The 24,916-nt window shown below is 44.2% G+C and overlaps 1 protein-coding gene across 3 annotated transcripts in view; it reads right to left on the bottom strand.

The window, feature by feature from the left end:
• The window catches only part of CCDC149 (coiled-coil domain containing 149), a 98,625-nt gene that overhangs the window by 39,203 nt on the left and 34,506 nt on the right, over window positions 1-24,916 (bottom strand). For all 3 annotated transcript variants that reach the window (XM_074321903.2, XM_074321912.2, XM_074321918.2), the window contains exon 4: window positions 12,139-12,246. In XM_074321903.2, the coding sequence (XP_074178004.2) occupies window positions 12,139-12,246 (108 nt within the window). The remainder of the gene's footprint in view (window positions 1-12,138; window positions 12,247-24,916) is intronic.

Here is a 24,916-nt window from a genome sequence, read left to right as displayed (position 1 = left end):
ACAATATCGGCTATTAAATCTCAGACTAGTTGAAACACTTATTTTAAAAAGTGAGGCCCAAGTTGGTAATAGCTGGATCATTAGTTGGGTCTGACACTCCAGTGCAATTATCTGCAGGGGCCAAGGAGGCCATGGCAACAGGAATGGCAGCCCCCAGGGAGAGTTCGCCTGCCTTCCCAACAACCAGCTCACAGGCTCTGAAGTCCCCAGCCTAGGGGTTCATGTTCTGGCTCCACAGTCTGTGAACTCTGCAACCTCAAGCATGTGCCTAAATGTCTCTGAGACTTAGGAAAACTATGACAGTAATAGTACAGCATTTGACTGCTAAGGCTTGCTGTAAGGATGAAGTGAGAGAGAGTGGAGTTACATTAAATGTGCATTTAACCTAGGGGAATTCAAATACTGTGGATGCCAAAAACTTGTATACAAGTGGACACTTTCGTCAACGTTGCTCAAGCAGTAGTTCGCTGTAATCAGAAGTATCTGGACGCTGATGGTAACCACTTTGAGCAACTCTTGTAATTGCAGAAGTCAAAGGTGACTTGTATTCATCTTTTGTTATCGGTATATATTATTACAATTTTAATACAGTTTTCCTTTCTTAGAATGTGTATATATATTTCTGGCACTCTGTACGTGTGTTTGGCAAAAAGATGAGGGGGAGGAAAAAGATGAGGGAGAGCGAGATGGAGAAGAGGGGAAGAGAAATAAAAATTTTAAACATTGGGTGAATCTACCTACCCCCGCTTTCAACGTCCCAGACCCAGAGGTGGGAGAATGACTGATAATTCCTTTAGGCAAAATCATACTGTTCATATTTATACATAATATCACTGTTCGGGACCATACATCACCATGTGCCCTGAACTTTATGGACAATTTAAGGGATTATCAAGGGGAATTTGGGATAGACATAACTATTTGTCTCAGGTGCTGCCTTCAGAACTTAATCCTAAGGGAGAGAAGATGGGATTTCTCTACCACACCCAGCACAGCCCCTGGAACATAAAAAGCGCTCAGTAAACGTTAGCTGCTGTTACGATTATTGTTACGATGACCATCACTGTCATCCTCCATATGACTTTCCCCACAAAGACCCCCCCACTGGGAAAGTACCACCTTTTTAAGCTGGAGCACGCAGATCCCCCAAGCCAACCTTATCTGTAGACTGCAGGCGATGATGTTGATTTCCCATCTTGGAAAGCCTTAGGAAGCAACTGCTCAGGGCACTTAATTCCCTCAACCACGGGCATCAAAACTCCACGGCCAGCCTCCCTGTGCCAATCCTTGAAGTGGATCAGTGCCCTGCGAGGCGCGCACACTGCCATCCGTAGATGCATTCGTTTGGTGATTCAGATGGAAACAAACGTTTATGAATGAATTATGGGTGTGAGCTGTCAGCTTATGGACGAAGCGCAGCTGCAGCTGGGATGTGGCTGAGGAACACGCCTGTGAAACGATGGGGCCAAATGGCTCTGGGGTGCCCCTCCCCCACCCTGCCATTGAGTCCAACTCCTCTGCCAATGTCCTGCTCAAACTCTGGTCCTGGTCAAGGCCCCTGGTCGGAATGACTTGCTCCTTCCTTGATCTCTTCTCAGGCGTCACCCCTCACAGCCCTCAACATTCTCTCCCCCGTCTTGTTTTCCTTTGCCTGAATCCATTTTCCCCACGAGAAGCCAGGGGCAGGAGCAGCCATTATTCTCTAGGTGCTGTCTGTGTTTAGATCCTGTTTCTGCTAATCCTAGGCATGTGTCTTGGGCAGCCATCTACCCTCACTGGGCCTCAAGTGACATGTGTTTTTTAATTGAAAATGGAAATTGTCTTACTCCATTCAGGCTGCTAGTATAGAACACCATAGGCTGGGTAGCTTACAAACAATGGAAGTTTATTTTCTATAGTTCTGGAGGCTGGGAAATCCAAGATCAAGGTGCCAGTCGATTTGGTGTCTGGGGAGAGCCTGCCTCCTGGTTCATAGATGCTCTCAGGGGCCAAAGAGCTCACTGAGGTTTCTTGTATGGGGGCACTAGTCCCATTCGTGACAGCTCTGCTGTCCTCACCTAATCAGCTCCCAAAGGCCTCACCTCCAATACTGTCACATCAGGGATTAGATTTCAACAGATGTAGCTTACGGGGACACATTCAGTCTACAGTCAAGACACAAGCTTTCTTGTAGACAGGACAGCTATGTATGGCTGCCCAGCCTGTGTACGGCATGATTCCAACTCCGGGGTCTCCGTCCTCATGATGTGAAGATACCATGCAAGGATCACTGTCAATGTAACTCTCCCTTTTGATGGAGAGCTTTAAAAGTGCAATCCCCAGTCACAGCTGGTATGCTTACAGTTCTTACACTGTGACTCTCCATTTGTGAGGGTTACTGGGAGGATCGGAGGAAAGAATTATTAACCGTAAGGAGATGCTGGCCCTTCCTCACCCCCAATCCTTGTGTACTGATGCAAATAGCACACCTAGGGAGAGGTCAGCACCAAAAGGCATTTATTAAACATTCATTAGTGCCGTGCAGGGCAACTTGATAAACAAGACCCTGACTATCTTTTCTTTTACTTTTCCGGTTGTTTCCCGCCACATCCTCTCCAAGTGCCCCCTGACCTTTAAAATACCTTTGATACAATTGAACACGAGAGTTTAGAACGGCTCCAAGTGGGCAATTCTATTGTGTATACTAGAGTGCAAATTCCTAACCTATATAACAATAGAGTTCCAGCTTTAAACAAAAGAATTTGTCACAGACACACAAAAAGAAAAACAAACCCAGCAGTTTTCATTTTCCTCCTCCCCAGCCTCTGGAGATCACCGGGCATGTGCTCCTAAGTGCGTATTGATGGTTCCCAGTTAATGAGCACCCAATTTGGGCCAAACAACCTGTTCGAAGCTTTCCTTCCACATGATACACCCAGTGGCTTTTCACTGCACTGGAATAATTGCCAAAGACTCTGACAAGGACTAACATCTAACCCTGAGCTGCTCCCTGCCAGCCTCCTGACCCCCCTCCGACCGTCTCCCTTGTTCTGCTCTCCAGCCATCCTGGCTTCCCTTTAGTGCTTCAAGCGTGCCATGCTCCTGCCTGCCTCTGGGCCTTTGCACTTCCTCTGCCCTTGGAATAGCCTGCCCACAGCTCTGTCCAGAACCCACTTTATTCGTCTCCTTTAGGTTTCAGGTAAATGTCACAGCCTTTAAGAAGTCTTGCCTGGACCCCATCGCTGAAGCCGTCCCTCCCGCCCCAAGTTGCTCTCCCTCCCACCACCCTGCCCTACGATCTTCATGGTACTTACAGAAATTACCTTGTTCGTCTGCTCGTGCCCTCCCCACTGTCAGCTCCACCACAACGGGAAGCTTGCTTGTCATCGGCACGGATGACATCATTTGATGTTCCCCACAAGTCCTGGAGGCAGACACTGTCCGGTCCTCTTTACAGGTGAGAACGCCCTGAGGGGCGGATACAGGGCTCTGAAGCCAGGTCTCCATGTCCCGGGGCTGTGCTCCGCTCAGGAGGCCATGCTGTCCCTCACACAAGGTGTCAGTCTCTTAACACTTACAGCAAACACGCACATAGCACTTCCCACATGTCAGGCCCTGTCCTAGATGCATACACACACTAACCCACGGAAGGGTAACAAGCAGCCTATGAGGAACTGTTACTGCCCTCATCTGCAGGTGAGAAACCGAGACACAGGGATGTCAAGTAACTTGCCCACGCCGCAAACTTTATAAATGGCAGGGCCAGGCATGGAACCCTGGCAGTCTAGGGCTCTGGAGTTTCTGCTGTGCTGCCTCTCTCTCCACAACGACTATGCTATTGCACAGTACCCCCACCATGGAGTGCGTCTGTGTCAAGCGCTTCGTATGACTTTTCATATTTAATCCACACAAAAGACACACTGGCTCCCTGCCAGGCCTCTAATCACCCCAAGCTTGTTCCGCCTACCAGGTCTCCTCACCTCCTCCCTGGCTTACCTGACCACCTCCAGCCACACCCCCTTCAGATCTCTGTGCAAAGAGCACATGAACAGCTACCCCTCCCAGGGCCACTATCAACAGTGCCCCATTCTGCCCAGGCTGAACTCAACAACACTCTAAGTAATTTTTTTACTTAGCACTTAGCACCTCCTAACATATTATATGGTACAGTAGTCCCCCCTTATCCATGGGGAACATATTCCAAGGTCCTGAGTGGATGCCTCAAACTGGATAATACCAAACCCTATATATACTATGTTTTTTCCTATACATACACATACACGTGCCTTCTCACTTAAAGGAAGCACTTTACAACTTCTCTTTGGCGTACCCAAATTGCCAGCATCAGTGCTCTTGCACTTCGGGGCCATTATTAAGTAAAATAAGAGTGACTTGAATGCAAGCACTGTGAGACAGTGACAGTTGACCTGAGAACCGAGATGGGTACTAAGTGCCTGATGGGTGGGGAGAGTGTACAGCGTGGAGACGCTGGACAAAGAAATGATTCAGTCCCTGGCAGGACGCAGCGGGATGGCTCAAGATTTCACCGCACTGCTCAGAATGGCAGACGATTTAAAATGTACAAATTGTTTATTTCTGGAATGTTCCATTTAATATTTTTGGACCATGGTTGACCACAGGTAACTAACTGAAACTGCTGAAAGCAAAACAGTGGATAAGGGGGGACTACTGTACTTCATCAAACATAAGTCTCCACCAACTTTAAGACCCACCATTATGCACCTCTGGAAAGAATAAAAAGTGCCAATCACAACTACATGATACCACTGATATGTCAGAGGTGTTCAAATGTGGAAATCTGCACCTCTCAGAATCTGTGAGATAGGCTATACCTATTTGTTTATTTGCTTCCTGTCCAACTGTCCCCACCAGAATGGAAGCTCCATGAAAGCAGGGACTCATTGATGACTGTCTTATCCCCAGACCATGTAGTTGGGCTCTCAATAAAGATATGGTGAGATGAACTGAACCCCTTCCCTAAGACAAGTACTACTAACCTCCACTGTGCACATGAGAACAACTGAGACACAGAGAAGTCAAGAACTGACACAAGCTCACACAGTCAGGATGCCCCTGAATGACCTTCAGACAATTCAGCATACATTGCTCCCAGAGCCACAATCTTTATAGCGTCCCACCAAGCAGTTTTAAAGCTGCTTCAATTTCTTTTTTATTTTTGTGCAATTTGGACATAGTGTACCACACAATAAGTCTTGGGCAGAGCTACCTTTCAGGACTGGTTCTCTACTAAGAAGTATAATTACAATGCATGGTGTGGGGACAGAGCCCCAGAAAGCAGTTTCCAGGCTCTCGGCCTCACATAGAAAGCTGCTGGCTCAGGTAGTAAATGGCCATCAACAGTGATTGGATGGCCATCAGCTGTGGCTAGTTGGCCGTCAGCTGTAACCAATGAGCCATTGGCCACTAATATAACTGCTGTGGCTACACTAGCAGAAAAATGGGGGCTAGCAAGAAGATGGTGGCTGAGCCTGCAAGTGGCGCAGTGAGGGTTGAGAATCGTGTGGCTCCTGTTTCCTGTTTCTCCAACACAGCCGCCAGCGAGAATATCTATGGCTCCGTGGGTGTTCCCTTTTGGCCTCACCATATCCTGCATTCTTATGTGGGGAGCAGGAGCAGAGACCCCGTGTAACTCCCTGCAGGCCACCCCGCACGACAAATGGCGCAGCGAGCAGGGTCTCCCACACGACACATGGTCTATGGGGGTGAACTCCAAAAACATGCTGCTTTGGTCGCATGGGCCACCCAGGCCATAAGCTCACATAAGCCAGGACAGGCTCAAATAGGGTGTCTGAGAACAAATATGTCTAATTTATTGGCCAATACAACCTTAGGAAATGCTGCAGTAGTCCGGCTGCTCGCTGAACTAGCTGAGTGTTAGCTGTAGTTCACAATCAAGATCCCAGTTAGAGGAAGATGTAATGGACCTGGAGCGAGTGAAGGGCCCTTATCACTCATTTCAATTCTTTGTAATTAATTTCTATGATGCCCCAAGGTGAGAGCTTTTCATTAGAGTGCCCTCTTTATTTGGGTTCCTACAGGCTAGGACATCTCTGGGCTTCTCTGAAGCATAAAGAGAAACCATTTACAAAGAGCTCTCTGATTCCTCATCCTGGACCATTACAGACATCCACAGCTGAGCACTCTTTTTTTTGTTTAACCAAAGTATATTTTAATTAGTCACCTGCATGCTCAGTGGTCTGTATTTATTGGCTCATGGCTTTGACTTAATTGGTTTGCTCGCTGAATCCATCCAAATAGAGGTATGCTCACAGAAGGACTCTATCATTTTATGGTTTTATCTTTTGAAAGCCAGATAAAACAGAGGTACTGAGAGACCGTCAGCTGGTGTAACATAAAACTCATTATTAAGGGCAAAACCCCGTGTTTATGTGATATCACAAAAGCAGCAATATTTAAATTGGCCAATAGAGGCCCAGGAAATTCAAATGCATGACTCTGGTAGGAGCAGTTGTCCGTCTAACCCTCCTTGCTTTTCAATAGCTCACACTGCATTATTGTTCTTCTGCACTGGAGTGCCATAATCTGTAAATAAAGAAAAACAGAAGCAAATGGACAAGAAAACCAACGGCTGGCACTCTCAACAGGAACATGAGTTGCCACTCCGGGTGTGTCTATTAGGTGCTTGTTCCACAAGGGACACACAAAATGCAAGGAAGCTTCCAGGAACCCTGCACAAAAGCTTGGTGTTGGCAAAGTCTGGAGTAGTGATAAGGAGGGCTGAGTTTTGGGGATCTACCTGCCAGATGCCAAGCTTCTCCCCGCAATGTCTGTCTCTATCAGGAGGCACATACCCACTTCACTGGAAATAGCCGATCAACAGGAAGGCAGACCTTGAAAGATTTCTGGTGGAATTCTTGTACAAGAGAATTCTAAGCCCATCTGGGCCCCTGTCGTGCTGAAGATACCAGCAACATTTACCTTTCACTGAGTGTTTACTGGGTGACAGACACTGTGCTCCACTCTTTACAAACACTTACTATTGTGTACACACACACACACACACACACACACACACACAGAGTTATTAAATCTCATTGTCCTTCTTTCTTTTTTTCCCAGCACTAACCACTGTCTTATGATCTTACTTATCTATTTTATTTTCTTACTGCCTGTTTCCCCAACTACAATATAAGCTCTGTGAGAATGGGTGCCTTGTCTTTTTTATTCCTTGATGTATCCTCAGCTCTTAGAATATTAATCAACACATAGTAAGTCCCCAATTATGTGTTGATGAATAAATGATGTAACCTGACAACAATTCTGTCAGAGGTATTATTATTCCCATTTTATAGATGAGGAAACTGAGACCTGAAGAGAAAATTGATTTTCCCAAGGCCATGAAGACAGTAACTGGCAGAGCTGGAATATAAACCTGGGTCTAAAAATTTCCAAAGATGGACCTATTGGACTATATAATAAATCCTCACTTCACGTTGTCAATAGGTTCTTGGAAACTGTGACTTTAAGTGAAACAACTGTAACGAAACCAATTTTACCAGAGGCTAATTGATATAAACAATAGGTAAGTTGCCATGGCCTATGTCTGGTCACAAAAACATCACCAAACTTCTAAATAAAGACCCAAAGCCTTATAATATTAAGTACTGAAATAAATGTGAGTATACATCCAATTAAGAAAGATTATTAAAAACAAGTAAGATAATTATTTTCCAACCTGCTTATTCCAGGGCAGGGTTGCAGTGGCTGTAGTTTATCCTGGCAGCTCAGGGTACCAGGTGGGACCCAACCCCGGACAGGACGCCCTTCCATGGCAGGGCCACTCCTCTCCCCTCCCCCCCCAGCCACTCAGATTGGGACAATGCAGATACTCCAGTTCACCTCATGTCCACATGTGTGGGATGTGGGGGGAAACAGGAGGACCCAGCGAAAACCCAGGCAGACATGGAGAATGTGCACACTCCACATAGACAGTGGCCCCAGCTGGGAATCTATTTGTTTTTTCTCATCAACAGGTTATAACGAGATTATATTGAACAAAATGATGTTATTTGAGGACCTACTCCACTACACCACCCGGCAGTGGCAGACTGGAGCTGGCTTGTCCTGGAGTGCCAGTCTTTCCAACTCCAAATCCACTGCCTTCACTTTGGTAGTGGCATCAGTGTTTACCTCATGGAAATTAGCAAAGCACTACCAACTACTGAAGGCTTCCTCTTTCGGAGACCTCGCTGGTCCACCAGCTTACGTCCGGATATTTGTGATTCCCACGTGCTCTGCTAGTTTTGTCGACTGACTCTTCGTAATTCTTAAATTCTCAGAGGCCTCCTTCTTCCTCCTGGTCCCCCTTCCCTGCATCCACTCTTTTCTTAATGTCCAGAAGAGGAAGCAGGCAGACCTCTGGGGCCGGATGGGGAGCTCCCATTCTCTCAATGGGCTGCTTTTCCGACTGAGGCCCAGCACTGTTTGGGGCTTTCCACGTACTTAATTGGTGCTTACTCCTCATGGACGGACACACTGAGAGACCTGGACAATTCAGCACCAGGCAGAAGCTTTCCCAGGGTGATTTGTGGAGGTATGTGTCCTTCTATTTCTACAGGCCTTCTCTTTCCTGTTAACCTTTTAGAACTATAATTATCAAGGCAGGGGAGGGTGTCTAGTAGGTTTTTCTTTTTTACACCTCTCCTCTGGTTTGGATTGGGGGGTTTTCCATCCAGGAGCCCCGAGAAATTCTTGGGCACTGTTCAGAGAGATGGCAGGTGGTATCTGATCACAGTACCCCCATGATGTCTCACAAACCAACCCCCTACCCCATGTGAGTGCTAAGCTGTATATAAGCAAGGGTGGCAACAAATCTTTCAAGAGGCTGTTTGAAAATGCTTTATGGCATGTAGGGTTACAAGGCTCTAGCTGAACAAATGGAAAAATTAGTCTACCTTAAAATATCCAAGGCAAGTAATTTCCTATCACCTTGTTTCTTAAATGTACTTAACATCTAGAAGCTGGGCTTCCCAAATGTGGATAAGGGTCATCAGTTAAAATGGCAACACGGAGATAAAAATCTTCCACTTCAACGGTTGCTCATAAAATGATGCCATCAGCCCCCGTTTGAAAAGGGAGAAGTTAGGAGTCCGACTGACAACAGCGATCGTTTAGTATTCCTGAATTAAACAGGCTTCACCTAGCCAATGGTGGACCTTACCTCGTGTCCACCAAGGCTCAGCACTGGACCCTCTTCTCTCTCTCCATGAGGCCTTCCCAAGGTCTCACACCTTGAGCTTGGTTTTGGTTTGATTTTTTTCTTTAATGGAAACTGTTCGCTTTGCTAGCACCTTTCTCCAAATTTCTAAACTACTCCTCATGCCACAAAGAGAGTGACTTATGATAACCAGCGTGGCAGTCAGTTCACTTATTTTCTTGTATCCTTTTTCTGTTTTTGAATCCTTTCGGTTTTATTTGTATTCCCTTTATTTATGCATTTTATTCATTCATTCACTCAGTCATTTATTCCATTCCATTCTTTCAATATAGATTTATCAAACAATGTCTACATGTCAGTAACTAAGAATGCTAATTCCTAGGGATACGGTAGTATACCAGTCAGGAATCCGGCCTGTAAAGAGACTATCTCAGGGGTAGAGGGCCACCCACATGTAAGCAGAGGAAAGAGCGCAGGGTACTGTGGGCATGCACAGAACCTGCCCCTAAGAGCTAGAGAAGGCTACATTGGACCTGTGCCCTGAAAGATGAGCAGGAGTTTGCAGGGCAAGCAAAGGGGAAGAGTGTTGCCGACAGAGCCAACAGCAGGTGCAAAGGCCCTGAGGCATAAAACAGTAGAGCTCAACAGAGGGGCTGAAATTAGTGCTACAGGGCTGAAGGATGAGGGCACTAGTGTTTAGAGATGGGGCCAAATAATGGAAGGCCTAGCCCACCATGGCGAGAAGGTGGGACTGGATTCAGAGGACCATAGAAAGGCTGGAGCAGAGCGACACGATGAATAAAAAAATGAGGAATGAAGGGTTAAACCATTCTCCACCACATGGTCACAGCACCTTTGAATGAAGGCCTCTGAGTTTCTCAAGATGTCTGGTGTCATTATCAAATGACTAATCTGGCCTTAACATTGATTGGGGGTGGGGGGAGGTGGGAGGATGACCGTGACTCATGGGAGGGCTGAAAATAAACCAACCCTAGAACTCGAGATGCAAATGAGAATAAATGAAATCTCTGGGGCTCACTGCAGTTGGCCTTTTCTGAGGGGGAGAGGCTGGACACTGAGATATGGGGTCTGCTGAATGTGATTACACCTTCCCTGCACCTTTTGGCAGGCGAATTACTTCACAGACCGTGAATATGAGTCACTAAATTCTAAACCTTGGGTGAGAAAACAAAGTTTGATAAATGTGTCTAGCTCCTGGAATAAAGACCCAGAGCATAAGCAAATCATGAAATTCAGACTGTGCCAATGCAACAGAAGCCCTGGCCAGGGGGTTAGTGTTACATACACACACACGCACACACACATGCATAAACACCCAGACACACACACATAAACATACATTCTCACATGCACACACACACCCTTCCTTTCTTTCCTTGAAATATCAGTTGCAAATGTTAATTTCTCAAATATCTCATGCCCAAAAGGTGATACAATTAGAAGTGACCAAAACATGAGGCAGAGGTGGATTTAGAAAGTTGGAGGTGAGGGGCAGCTTAGAAAGAAAAAGAAAAGAACAGAAGACAAAAAAATCAGTCAAGAAGAACCATGAATTCAAAAATCACATTCAAAATGTTTCAGTATTTGTGAGTTTATAATGTCTCCAAAATTCCTGCCGTATTTTTATGGATTTAATAGAAACTACTACACACACTTCACTGTATTTTCTAGAAATCCTTGCCTTGCTGTTATCACTTGAGGAAGTGACTAAGGAGGTGTGGCCTTTAATTATTGACCAAATACCTAGGTTACAGAGCTTAAATCCTTTAAATGCTGCATAAAACCACACCAGCCGCCTGATTAGCTTGTCCTGTGTGAATCAGACCTCTTATTTCATGACCGGAAATAGTAGAGCCTAATTTTTCAAATATATATTAAATCCAACAGGTTTAAAAAAATTTTCAAAGGCCGATTAAGTGGAGAAGAGGCTGTGTGAGGAAGACTTCCCACAGACGGACTGGCTCAAGCCAGCAGTGCACAGAAAATCCTCTCTGATCTTTTGTTATGGAAGAGTTCTTGAGTAACCAATCACTTCCAATGCTTTTTTTTTTTTTTTTAAAGCATGAACATTTTTCAAAATGGCACCTTCCAACAACCAATAACTCTCGGAAACTATGAACATCACCACGATTTGCCAAGAACTTAATCATGTGTAAAAGACATTTCCTAAGAAAGCACCTCTTCCCCTCCGTGTAGTCTTCTTGAGTTAAACTCCAAGGGCCGTCTCTGTTGAGAAAGCTGCCTCTGGCAAGGAGTTGAAAACGAATCTGTCTTGGCAAAGTGGGAAATTATTTGTGGAGACAGAATTAAACTTTGGTAGTTTTTCTTCCTTTTCTCAATTGTACTTTTGTTCATAGCTTCAGCTGGGAGAGAGAGTACACACATTTAGTTTGGAGTTTATGAGTTCATATTTTATAATTAACGTTGCCAACAGGGGAGTTTGATTAATACCAAGCAGTGGATTTTGAGCAATGTTCCATACAAATTGCCAAATTTAGCAATAAAATAAATTGGTTATGTGAACATAATTAGTAGGATGACTGCTTAAAATTCAAAACCGAATGTGAATAATTCCAAATCATCTGAGCCACAGATCCATTATTTGTATAGAAGGGGGAAAGTATAGCATTTGGGTTTTATTTTGCCCTCAACCACAATGTTATTTGCCACCAAGCTGAACATAATGAAACTTTTAAAATGGGCTGCGACAATATTTTAGAGCAACCCAGAAACACACACACACACACGTAATGTCATAAAGATAAGAAATGCTCAACTGTGAATTTTCATTGCAAATGTAAAAATGTATAACAAATTTTTCAGCAAATACTGCATTACATTTTTTCTGATATGCTCTCCATATACCTCTAGTGCACAATTACTCAACAGAGCTTTTTCCCTTTAAATATTCACGGTACCTTATTGTCACCCTGGACTTCTCCAAGCCTTTGCTGAAGTTCTTTAATTTCTTCTCCCAGGTGTTTATTTCGGTCTTGAGAATCTCGCAATAGTTGGGCAAGATTAGCCTGGAAATATCAACACATGATGAAGTACAATCAGAAATGGAGCAGTGGACAAGTGTGAGGCTTTATTAGGTTTATAGAGGCTGGCGTCCAAGACCAGCTGAACCACACAAGCACATTAGAGTAAACACATACGTGAATGCAGCAAACATGCAAATCACGCCACTACAACCTCATGGAGAGAAAGGAAGTTGGCCATGAACCACAATTTGGGGATATTCTTTGTTTCCAAAATGGCCCATAGACAAGTAATGGAGGAGTCAGTCATAATCTACTTAAAAAAAAAAAAAAAGATGGGCAAGGAACTTTGTTTTCTCTACTTGATCTACCTCGAGCATCTAGTAGATAGTCCATAAATACTTTTTAAATGAGAGATAATATGCTGAGCCTGGAGGTTATGGTCCCAGCCTCAGGAGGAATCTGGAATTTAAGAACTCTACTAAAAATCTTGCAAGTGGACATAGATTTCAATTCTAAAATTTGGGCCACCAGCATAGGAAAAGTTTCATTTCCTTGTTTAGTTTTTTAACTTCAAATGGATCTTGTTCAATGAACTTTTCTTTGCTACCTCCTAGCCCAGAATTTCATCACAAAAGGACGCAGCCAGAGAAGAGACGAGTAATGTGCCAAAATTTCAGAAGTCAGGATCCAGAGGAATGCCACTGTCTCCTGGGCTGGTTTTCCAACCTACTGATTCCCCTGTTTTAGTTCCCATAATGCCAAACAGCCGGGATGATCTTCGCCAGTCCCATCTTCATAACGTCGTCCCTTTCTTAAGATTTGCCTCCTACTCAGACCCAGATGCCTCTGACCTGTGTGGGTGGTTGTCCATTAGCCAGCCTCCCCTCTGAAGCCCACTTCATCTCACACCATCACTGCCCTTTTCCCAGAGCACGTGGGCACCTTGGATCATGCTCCTACCCTTTCTCCGGGTTTCCCAAACCCGGAATTGCTGACTCTCCCCAACTACGTACATGTTTCCATCTGCTCAAACCTGTAACTTACCATTCCTTTAACCTCCCATGGCTTCTTGTTCTGTGGTACTATTTGTATTTTGCTAGCTGTAATTTGCTCTAATTTTCACCTTGCTTATCATATTCTTATCTAACCTTAGCAAGAAGACCACAAAGTATGAAAAGCAGTGATTCTGTTCTCTGTGATTCCTCAGGTTGCTCCAGAAAGTACTTGTGTTCCAGCAAATAATTTAAAAGCTTGTGATGAATAAATGAATGAGAGGAGGAGGGAGGGAAGCAAGCAATCAGAATAGACTCCTGGAAAGGAACCATTCTGAAATCAACACAGGGGGATTTCAAAGATTATCTTGTAGCCTCCCTTCACGTTATGGCTGAAGAAACCCAGATCCAAAGACATTGAGACACTAGTACAACCATAGTGGGTAAATCTCCAAAGACTTCAATACTTTGAGGAATACTGTATTATGTTAGGCACTAAAAAGAGAAAAAAGGTGAAAGAATATAAAGATTAAACCTGTGCTCACCCTTGACACTTCACTGTGTCCTCACTTATATCCCATCTATCGGGGCTTCCAGTGTGTCTACCCTCAAAGTATTCTCCCCCAATTCAGCCTCCCCCCAAGCTCCCTGCTATTCCCCATACATACCAGGCATGATCCCAGCTCAGCGCTGTTGCACTGTTCTCTCTCACTGGAATGCTCTCCCCCCAGAACACCCCTTGGCTCACACCCTCACCTTTTCCAGGTCTTTGTTAAAAGTTCATGGTCTCAAGGGCGCCTACCTGGACCCCCTGCAACCTGCCCACCTCTACCCTGAATTCCCAAACCTCTTCCCCTACACTATTTTTTTTTCCATAGCACTTATCTTTTAATATACTATGTAGTCTACTTTGTGGTTTATTGCTTACTATTTATTTCCTGTCTCCCTCTCCCTACTAAATAGAAGTTCCATGAAGGGCAAGGAAGTTTGTGTTCTCTACTTGATCTACCTGAAGCACCTCATAGATACTCTATGAATATATATATTAAATAAGAGATACTATGCTGAGCCTGCAGATTATGGTCTCAGCCTAGGGAGGGATCTGGAATAATAATAATAATTAACAACACTGAAACCAGTGCCTGGAGTCCTGCATTAAAAAACAAAACAAAACAACAACAAAAAACCCCGCTCATCTCCAATGGCTGGATTGAACCCAGCCCTGATTTCTACTCACTTATTTGTGAATATTACCTCAATAACGCTACCTAATTTTTCAACCCCATATCTGCAAAGCTCATATCTTGTAATAGTTGTATTCCAATTTTCCCAGATTTTCTTTCTCAGCAGATAAAAATGCGGTGAAGGATAAGGAAAATTAACCCCCATTTATAGGTAGGAAAGCAAAGAAACAGGAGACTCTGTTGCCAATGGACTATTTTTGGAAATTTCTCTCCGTGGAATCATATAGGCTAAGTTAGATCCGAGATTCTGCCCCTTCCTAGCCTGGGTGACTCTGGGTGAGTTTCTTAACCTCTTGACTTTCCCCACCTGTAAAATGGAGTAAGCATACATACTTCCTGGGAGGATTGGCTACCACAACTGAATAATGAACACAGGACAGCTACAACAGTACTTTACCTACACTAGGTGCTGGTTACCGGGTGGTTACCCCACCTTGATGGTGCCCTTCCACTTGCCCCAATTCAGCCACAGTGGACCATTGGGTGCGTGTGGCCAAAAGCCTCCTTGGACACAGTTGGCTCCTTTGTGATCCTGCATCTTCATTGTTCTTTATTCATCCATTCATTTATACAACAAATATTAATTGAGCACCTAGCATGTGCCAGGCACTGTTTTACACTCTGGAGATGCAGCAATGAGCAATGCAGGCCAAATCCCTTGCCCTTGTAAGCTTTACATTTTAATAGATGACATTGCATTATTCCAATTCTAGTGCAATAAATAAACCCTAACCCTGTAGTTGGATGATCTGTGCTATGGAGAAAAACAAAGCAAGCAAAGGAAACAGTGTGCTAGGGGAAAGGGCCCCAGATGGCTCACGGAAGACCACATCTAAACCAAGACTTGGAAAAGAAGAGACAGTGAGCACGAGCCTTGTGGCTACCCTGGGGGCAAGTTCTAGGTGGTGGGAAAGGCACCTGGCCTCCTTCTCTTCTTCTCCCGCATGGCATTGCAAGACTGCCACTGTGGAGAGGAGGGGCAGACCGATCCCAGATACTGCAGTAGAGCGGAGAGGTAACTCAAGTCTTGATTTTCTTTGCCTGGTTCCTCCCCTCCATCCCGTGGCTCTCCCTCCTTAACAGAAACCATCACAAGTGGGCAACCTCTGCTTTTCCTCCACAGAACTCCAGAACATTTCCGAGGTTTTAACTCGGAATGCATAATCCCTTCCCAACAGTGGAGGGACAGGCCCCCAGGCCAAGGGACTGGCCCAGAGGAGGGAGGGAGGAGCCGCCCCAGTAGGGCTGGCTGGTCTGGCTGAAGGCCGCCTCCTGGAGCCAGCGGCTGCCTGAACACAGTCAGGCATCTCAGCACCCCATCTGCAAGAGACACAGCAAAATTCACCTTCACAGGAACCTGCCTTTCTTAAATGGCGGAAGAGATGCTCAGAAAGAAATGCATGCAAGAGTAACAGTGAAAACTTAATAAAAGACAAAAACAAAAAAAGAAAAATCTGCAATGTCCCGAACCTTCCCTTTTGGAATTAATAATGGCTCAGGCCCCTCAAGTGGGTGGGAAGACCCTGACCTTGGCTCACCAACGGAACTGCAGTAACTAAAACGTTACAACTCCTTCTATCAGTGGTGAAAGACTGGTTCTCTACCTCTACCTGTAACAGACCAGTACTTTTACAAAATATAATAAAAATCAATTACTAGGAAAATGAACCGAAGAAGACATCAAGACCCCAAGTGTTTGTTAGATTCAACAGACATAACATTATGCTGTGTGATTGCTATCAAAGTTTCTGAACACTTACTCTCAATGTCCGCACTTAGCTTGTGCAGAAAGAGCAGCTTGCAGCCTGGCACTGGTCCTTGGGCCTCTCTTTGAACAGCACTGAGCTCAGTGACACTCCCTGGTATTTAGACATTAGAGCAGGGCAGGCACCTGGTATATACCTCAGTTTCCAGTGATACACGCATGAAGCAGAGGACAGGGCTGCTTTTAGAAACCACGATTCGGAGACCCACTGATGTGCTTGTCAGACATGATTTGCTCTGCAGCTTGGCTGAAAAGAAATCTAGCAAAATAAAGTCAGGCGTGTCTACAGTAGTTGCGAAATGATAGTCAATCAGCATCGCATCTCCTCCAAGTGAGTTCTCAGTAAATCAACACCAGCTTTAAAACTGACCCCCAGGCTAGGCTGGGGGTGGGGAGGTGCCCCAGCTTCAAAGCAGGTGACTTGCAATTTTCTTTTACATTTCACAGGCTGGATTACTTGTCAACACACAATTCTTTTCTCCTCAGTCCTTCCACCTCCTCAACTCCACAACAATAACTTTGAAAACTAGAAAATGACTATTCTGATATGGTACCTAATTCTTTGACATATACTTTAAAGAAGAAAAAAAAAAAAAAAGGAAAAGGAAAGTAGTACATTTCAAAGGACTCAGAATAGAGGAGGAAAGTTCACACAATTCTTTTGACCAAAAATAACACCCATGACTCACGTATTCACTATAACAATCCATCAAGCTAACATGCGGGGCCTGCTTATAATTTATCAACTATGCAGAGTGTTTTGTCTCTGTGTTATGGAGGACTCCGCGACCATCAGTTTAGAACAGCAGCACTTACATAAAGGAAATGTCAGGGGAAAGGTGGCGGACCATCCAAGGCTGGGAAAGATTCACAGGCAACAAAAACAAAACCTAGAGATTATTGCCTCTAAAGCTCTAGGGCACGGAGGAGCATAAATAGGAAAACATGAAAAGGCTTAAAAAGAAGCCTCTTTTAAATATTCAGATCTAGCCAGGGCCGATATTAAAGGTTGACATTTTAGCTCTGATCATAGAGGAATGCTGAATATAGTGGAATATATTTTAGAATCCATATATTTAAGTCACTCTTTTTGGCAAGAAGTGTATCTATTAAAATTAGGATGGGGAAGGGAGTGAAAAGAGATTTGATAAAAATACAGCTGGGAGACCCACAGCTGAACGTGTATTACAGCTCTCCATGCCGACACTCCTTCCTTTGTCCGGGAACAACTCAATCCCCGGTTATAACTGATGTCTGCAGAAGCATTTTGCCAAGGCCAGCCCCTGCTGTGGGAAAGGTAAGGTGCATGGAAATTCTCTCTACAAACCCTGATAGCTGTGAAGGCAGAGATCTGGGAGTTGAGAGACCAGTGTGTATCTCGCCCCAGTGCACCCCTTTTTTGTAGAAATCCTCGCTGAGGCAGATTTCTCACATGGGAAAAGGGAGCTGTTCTCCCATCTTTCTTCAAGTCCTACTGTATCCTGAACTCGAGCTCTTGCTTCTATCACTGTTTCATTCAATTCCCTTATAATGCCACAAAAACATGTCAGAATCGCTTACACTGTAGATTCAATACATTTTTTAAAAAACTGATAAGAAGTGATGGGAGAGTCTTAAAAAACGATATATCGTATTTGGCAATGACAATCACCGTGAAGAACTCCTGTTTTCAATGATCAAGTAACTAACACGGGCTCACAAGAAAGGGATTTCAGGATATTGGTCGGAAGAACCCTAAATCATTGAGATGGGGAGAAGAGGATCCGCGCTACACCACTTTTCTCTATGATGTAAGAAATGAAAAGATGGACACGGAGGGATAAGAATATACCACTCCTAAATATGCCACTTTGTCATAGGATTATGTTGAGCTGAAGGCAATCGAGAATCAACAGAGTGAGTTCTCTTTCTTCCCTTTTCCTGCCTACAAGCAGGGGATACGTTTCTCTTTGTGACAGTGTCCTGTCCTCTCTGGTACCAGGAAGAGGAGAGCAACTGCTATCACCTGACATGGAGAGCTGGCACTGTAAAGAGCCCTAACTAAAATGACCCTTCCTTCAGTTTCCTCATAAGTTTCCTAGTCACTTTCCCATAATTTGTCATCCCTTGAAGCCCAAACCCCCTTTCTTTTGTTAAAATAAAAGCCCCAGACTATAACCACTTCTTCGAATTTCACTTATTTTCTCTGAACTCACGTGCAGGTAAAATACTCATAAAATTGCATGCTTTTATTTTTCTCCTGATCATCTGGCTTTTGTGAGTTAAATTCATTGAACCCAAGAGGGTAGAGGATAAAAAAACAAAATGAAAGAAAGTGATGAAAAGTTTAAGATTAACCTTCCAACCTGGCACTAACCCAGACACTACAAAGAGGAGTGAAAGGGGCAGGCAGGCAACCTGTTTTCACCTGAAGTCCTTATATAATTCAGACGGGGGTGGGGACGGGGGGGGGGCATGATTCAGGAACAATCCCTCAGTCATCCTGATTCTTTGTCATTTAGTACATATCCATCCTTTCAGTAACCTAGCCATGGAAAAGTCACTCTACGCCATGGTGTAAAAATGATGTGTTACCAGGAAGCCCTGGATGTTACTTCTCAATTTGCTGACACATCAACCTGGAATTCAAACATGGAAGGGAAAAAATATATAACAGAGACAGGTAAAACGTTGTCCCAGGCACTTCCTCGATAAGAGTAAGCAAAAAGGAGTATGTATGAGAGAGAAAGAGACAGAGACCTCATTTAGAAAACACTGCTCAGCCACATGATGTTAAAAAGTTTGATACCCTGGTCCCCTTAAAACCACACCTTCAATGGGGGAAAGTACTAGATGAAGGAAGAATATGTAAAAAAGGCCACACACACATAAAAAATGCGTGATGAAACATGAGTGTGACTGAGAGGTGTGATTGATAGCGAATTTAATTGCAATTTCTACTCCACTGCTTTGGTCGGTGGCGACTCCTATAGTGAAACTAGCTTTGCTGAGCAAGGGCCCCTATTCATAGCAACTGCCAAAATGATGACCTCGGCTACAGCGACGGCTTTCTGATTTACCAAAAACAACCACTGGAGAGCTTATTCCCTATATATATTTCGGCTGTGCAGGGAGGCCTCAGCAGCCTACTCCCACCTCATAATCTCAAAACACACACTTGCAAATGAATGCATTTCTAGCCCACAGGCAAACACTCTTCAATAGGTTTGGGAGGTTGCTATTTAAATAAATGTTTGCTTAATCTTGGTCATTATGATTCTGCATCTGCCACTTAGTGGCTCCCTTAACAGCTCACAAATTCTTTAGATTCATTGAGTTTAAATCTCCTCATCTATAAAATGCGGGGGGGGGGGGGGGGGCAAGAGAGGGGGTTGCTCTCACCTTCCTCACAGAATTGTTGCAAGGATTCAAAGGGCCTGTGTGGCAAGAGGCATTAGTGTTCAGAAGGAAGTTACTGTTATGTTTTGGGAGATTTCCCACAGGCTGGACCCTGGATGTCTTCCCAGTTTCCCTGATGTGACAGTAAAATGGTACTGTTCAAAGTGTGATGAAAGAAACCTCTCAAAGCACTCAAGACCTTTGAAGGAAGTTTGAGGTTCTGAGCACCAAACCAGGACACAGATGCAAAGTTACTCTAATTTGCAGTCACCGGGGACTTCAATAGGATTGACCAAGAAGACTTTTCTACTGAAGTAAAAGGTTCCCTCCCATAGCACAAAGGGCCACTCTATGCTCTGATTTCTCCAGGGTTGTCATCCTGGCGCATGTCACCGTCTAAATAAGCCATCACATTTTAAGGAAAGAAAGCAGAGGCTCCCTCCTGGACCAGGAGCAATGCCTCCCATGGTAGGTCTGCCGGAAATCAAAACTGAAAAAGACAAAGAGGGGTCTGATTGTTTACTCAAGGAGGAGTCTGCGTGGGAAACTGTGCTGCAGTGACCCCTCAAAAACCCCACCTTATAAGAAGATTAACCCAGATAATTTAAATTCCCCTTTGTCTCCTTTGGAGGAACTGCTTGTTTAGCCAAAGAAAAATATTTAAATTGTCGTTTGAGATCTTCTGGTAACCTCTGCTGCGAAGAGGTGTTCTGTGTACAGTTCTGCCTGGAGTCTCAAGAAGAAATTTTCATTTCCATGTCCCACGAGAAGCTATTAGCTCAATCACTACTGTCATGATTTCTTCACAGTTTCTTTAACGGATGATTTGCCATTGGAAATGGAGTTGTTTTGAAAAGGATTCTAAGTCCTAAAAGCCTTGACAACTCTATTTCTAGAACTACAAACATGAAAGTTCTGGTCTGTCCTCTGAGGAGGAGACAAAAGAAAAAAAAGTAGGCAAAATTTATGGCCAGTTATTAGGTAAAAATTCCTAACTCAGTCTCGGGTTCTCCATCACGTCTAGGCAGATGGCTTTGAATAAAGCACTTAATGTTTGGCCTTGCCAAATAGGTTGCACTACGTATTGATTATGCTTCCTCTCCACTCAGACATTCTAAGAATTCAATCTAGAACAAAACGCCTGATCGCGAAAGCTGTACCACAAGATAGGATTCTAGTCCTGCTGTATTAACCTGCTGTGTGACTTTGGACAAGTCACAGGAAAAATTTCTAAAACAGGCAATCCATTTTTGCACTCACCATGGAACATTCACCTGTTACAAGGCAGTGAGCATTATAAGTAAGCATTATCACACCAATTCCTCGTAAGAACTTTATGCATATGTCTCATTTTTATGCTCATTTTGAAGAAAAGGAAATTTATTCTCAGAAAGGTTACACAAGATCACCCAGCGAGCAGGTGGAAGTGCTAAATTTGAATCCATGATGCCCATGACATGCCTTTGAAACTTTATGAAAGACATAACTTGCCAGTGTGACCTCAGAAGATAGTTGGGAGATTGCAGCCAGCCAGCCAGCCAGCCAGCCAGCCAGCCAGCCAGCCAGCCAGCCACGCACACATACATGTTCTCTGAAAAGCACAAAGCACTACAAAGATGGAGAATGTGGTATTGTTTCTACTTATATCTGAGAAGAACCCTCAACACATTTAGAGTAGCAGCTCTTAAACGCAGTCCAAAGAACCCCAAGGATCCATGGATGGGCTGCAGAGAGTCTGTGAATCTATACAATTACATGCAAATTTTTGTGGGTGAGTACATGTACCATTTCTGGAGCAAAGAAAGGCCCATGGCTTTCATCAGATTCTCAAATGTATCTTTGATTCACAAGAGTGTAAGAACCACTGGTCCAGAGAAATGGAAGTGAAACAAGAAGAAAGCCCAACAAGAAGTGTATCTTAGTCAGCTTGAGCAACTGTCACAAAATACTATCAACTGGGTGGCTTATAAACAACAGACATTTCTCACAGTTGTAGAACTCTGAGATGAGGGTTTTAGTCAGGTTTTAGTGAGGGCCCTCTTCCAGGTTCTAGACTTCCCATCGTCCTCACATGGAAGAGAGCAGGGCAGAGAAAGCAAGCTCTCTCGTGACCCTTGGAGGGTAGCACTGCCAATCATGAGAGCTCCACCCTCATGACCTCATCTAATCCTAACTAGCTCCCAGAGACCTCACATCCTAATATCATCACATGGGGTGGGGAGGAGGAGTAGAGTTTCAGCATGTGAACTGGGAGGGGAGGGGAAAAGGTGGACACAAACCTTCAGTCTATAACAGAGTAAGCACAGCTGTCTCTTCCTGAGTCGAGAAACGAATGGGGGAAGAGTCCAGTAAAGAGAGACCATAGAAATTCTTTCTTCTGCGTCAAGAAATGGAAACCACAGATTCAAGGCCAATGGGCACAAGATGTTCTATTCGGCATCTTCTTCTTTTCCAATAGATTGATCTTGTGACCTTCATGTCCCATCTGTTAACCCGGCAGCTGGTTCTTGTTCCAGTGCCTTCTGCTCACACAAGGTACACTAGGTCAGGGTGCATGTTTCTATCCACTTCCTGTAAAATAATTATGCCTTTCCCTTCTAATACTGGCACATGTAGGCCAAAGCTGTCTACTAAATGGAAAGTTTCATTGTAACCAGCACTTAAAAATGTAATGGTGCATTTTCCTCCCCACAATGAGTTCATGAAGCCGGCACGTAAGGTGTTAGGATGCCCCAAACCCAATCACATACTTAAACAAATTAACTAACTAAAGGTAAACAACATATTTTAAAATACATATTTAAAACAGGTAAGGTTCTTCATTTTTCCAAATCCTGGCACTATTTTCCTCCACTAATTATCAAGACATTTCTTCCACTACTAAGCCAGGATCTTGTGCTGGTTTGTTTTGGGCTATATATTTTCTTTCTGTATCATCGATTACCACTTAACATCCCACATATTTTAATTATTTTGTTCACTGTCTTTTCATAGCATCCCTACTAAAATTGAGATAACAATATTATTTATGATCTAAACCAAGACATTTTGGAGAGAGGTGCATATGGAGACAATCCTGGGCAAACAGAAGGGATGGTCAACCTAACTACAGTGCAAGTTCCACAAGCCCAAGATTTGGGTCTGGCTTTTTTCCACTCCTGTGCCCCTACTGTCTAAACTAGCACAGGACACCCATAAGATGCCCAATAAGTACTTTCTGAGTTATACTGGTTCTGAGCATGAGTCTGTGGACTTGCAGGGGTTCACACTCTGCCTCCATCGCCAATTAATTACGTCATTTCCCTTGGGTAATTCCCTTGACCTCCATATGCCTCAGCTTCCTCACTTGTCAGAGGGCAATAATAATAATAGCACCTACCTCACATGGTTGTGTGAGAATTAAATGAGATCGTCCACAGATAATGCTTGGGAGAGGGTCTGGCACACTGCAAGAGTGAATATGCAGAAACACTGGCTGCCATCGTTATTCTTTGTCATGCTAAGACTGTCTTAAGAAAGCATGTTGAGCAGATTATTATAACACTGTCTACCCACCACCCCTTCAACATGACAATAGTAGAGGCTGCCTTGTATCTATAGGATGCCTGGCCATGCCCAACTGACCCTGAGCCTGGCCCTAGGACTCGGGGAGCAATTTCTAGCGATCAAAGATGTGACGTCAGTAGCCCTTGCGCAGTTGGCAGCCATGTTTCCCATTCTTCAGAGAAAGCAAGTCCACAGAAAGAAATTATGGCTGATACAGAGGATGCTGGGGCAGAGGAGGGGTCTGGGACACCTGAGTCCTGGTGGTAGCTGTTCCTGAGGCCTGGCTGCATTTCTGCCTCCCACGGTGGCTGCTCAACCAACCCTTCTGAGGCCCTATAAGCCGGGAACCTCCTCTCTGCCCAAGCTGCCAAGTGTAACCTCAAGCTGCCACGTGTAACCAAAAGGATCTTGATAAAGGCATACTAACATACAACTGATTTTTGAATAAAGGAATGGTGAGGAGGAAGAGGGATGATAAATATTTATTGATGCTCACTCTGTGCCAGGTATTATACTGAGGACTCTACTTATATTACCTCCTTTGTTTCTTACAGCCACACATACGTTGGACACCATATTTATTCCCATTTTATGGATAAGAAGGCTGAGACTTAGACACCAGAGGAACCTTCCCAAGGACACACAAGTAGTTCGGTGGGTGTCATTGCTGGCTCCCTAACAGCCCTTCCATCCCAGATGATTAATCTAAGACAGTTTATGTACGAGGTGTGATCATAAAACACAGTGAATGTTTAAATAAAAAAATTTATTACAGTAGAAGACACATTACCATTGATCTCCCTCAAAATATTCCCCGTCACTTTGAGCACACTTATCCCATTGTTCTTGTCACTTTCTGAAGCAGTTCTGGAAGTCTTCTTTTGTGAGTGTCTTTAGCTGTGCTGTCATGCTGCCTCAATGTCCTGAATCATGTTGATTTTGGGGAAGAGCCAGAAGTCGCATGGTGCCAGATCCGGTGAATAAGGTGGATGAGGACATATCATAATATTTTTATTTGACAAAAATTGCTGTACCAGGAGCAATGTGTGACATGGAGCGTTTCCATTGTGATCACAAAATATGGTGAATGCTGTTGCAAAGTGCCATCCAACGGAAAAACAGGGACCTTCAATATGGGAAGTGGCATGTTGTACCTTAGTAACAGTGTGTGACAAATTTCAACTTGTTTGGTGCAGTCAGTCAGATGTGAGCTATGGTTGAGAGAAGGTGTGTTTTAACGTGTACGTTATATCATCTTCCATCATTATAACACTCCGTGTCACACATCGCTTCTGGTATGGCAATTTCTGTCAAATAAAAACATTTTGGTGTGTCCTCACACACCTTATTCACTGGATCTGGCATGGTGCGACTTCTGGTTCTTCCTCAAAGTCAAAATGATTCAGGACATGGAGGCAGCCACGACAGCGCAGCTAAAGATACTCACAAAAGAGGACTTCCAGAACTGCTTCAGAAAGTGGCAAGAAGGAGGGATAAGTGTGTTCAAAGCGAGGCAGGAGTATTTTGAGGGGGATTAATGGCAATGTGTCTTTTACTGTAATATCTTTTTTTTAATTTAAACATTCACCATATTGTTTGATCACACCTCATATAGTACTCTCCTGGTGAATGTCAGTAGACCAGGAATGGGAATATGTCATACACTGGCCCAATCAGACTGGAGGGAAGGATTTATACTCCCTGGCTGGGTTTTCTGGCTCTCCTGCTTAGGGGCATCATCATTAGAAGAAAGCTTATGCTAAGTTTAAAAGGAAGCTGACATTAAA

Source organism: Rhinolophus sinicus, chromosome 1, assembly GCF_057876585.1.
Source record: "Rhinolophus sinicus isolate RSI-liver-muscle chromosome 1, RSI-T2T, whole genome shotgun sequence".
Taxonomy (NCBI): domain Eukaryota; kingdom Metazoa; phylum Chordata; class Mammalia; order Chiroptera; family Rhinolophidae; genus Rhinolophus; species Rhinolophus sinicus.
The sequence above is the reverse complement of the archived record's forward strand: the minus strand, read 5'-3'. Positions and strand labels throughout refer to the sequence as shown.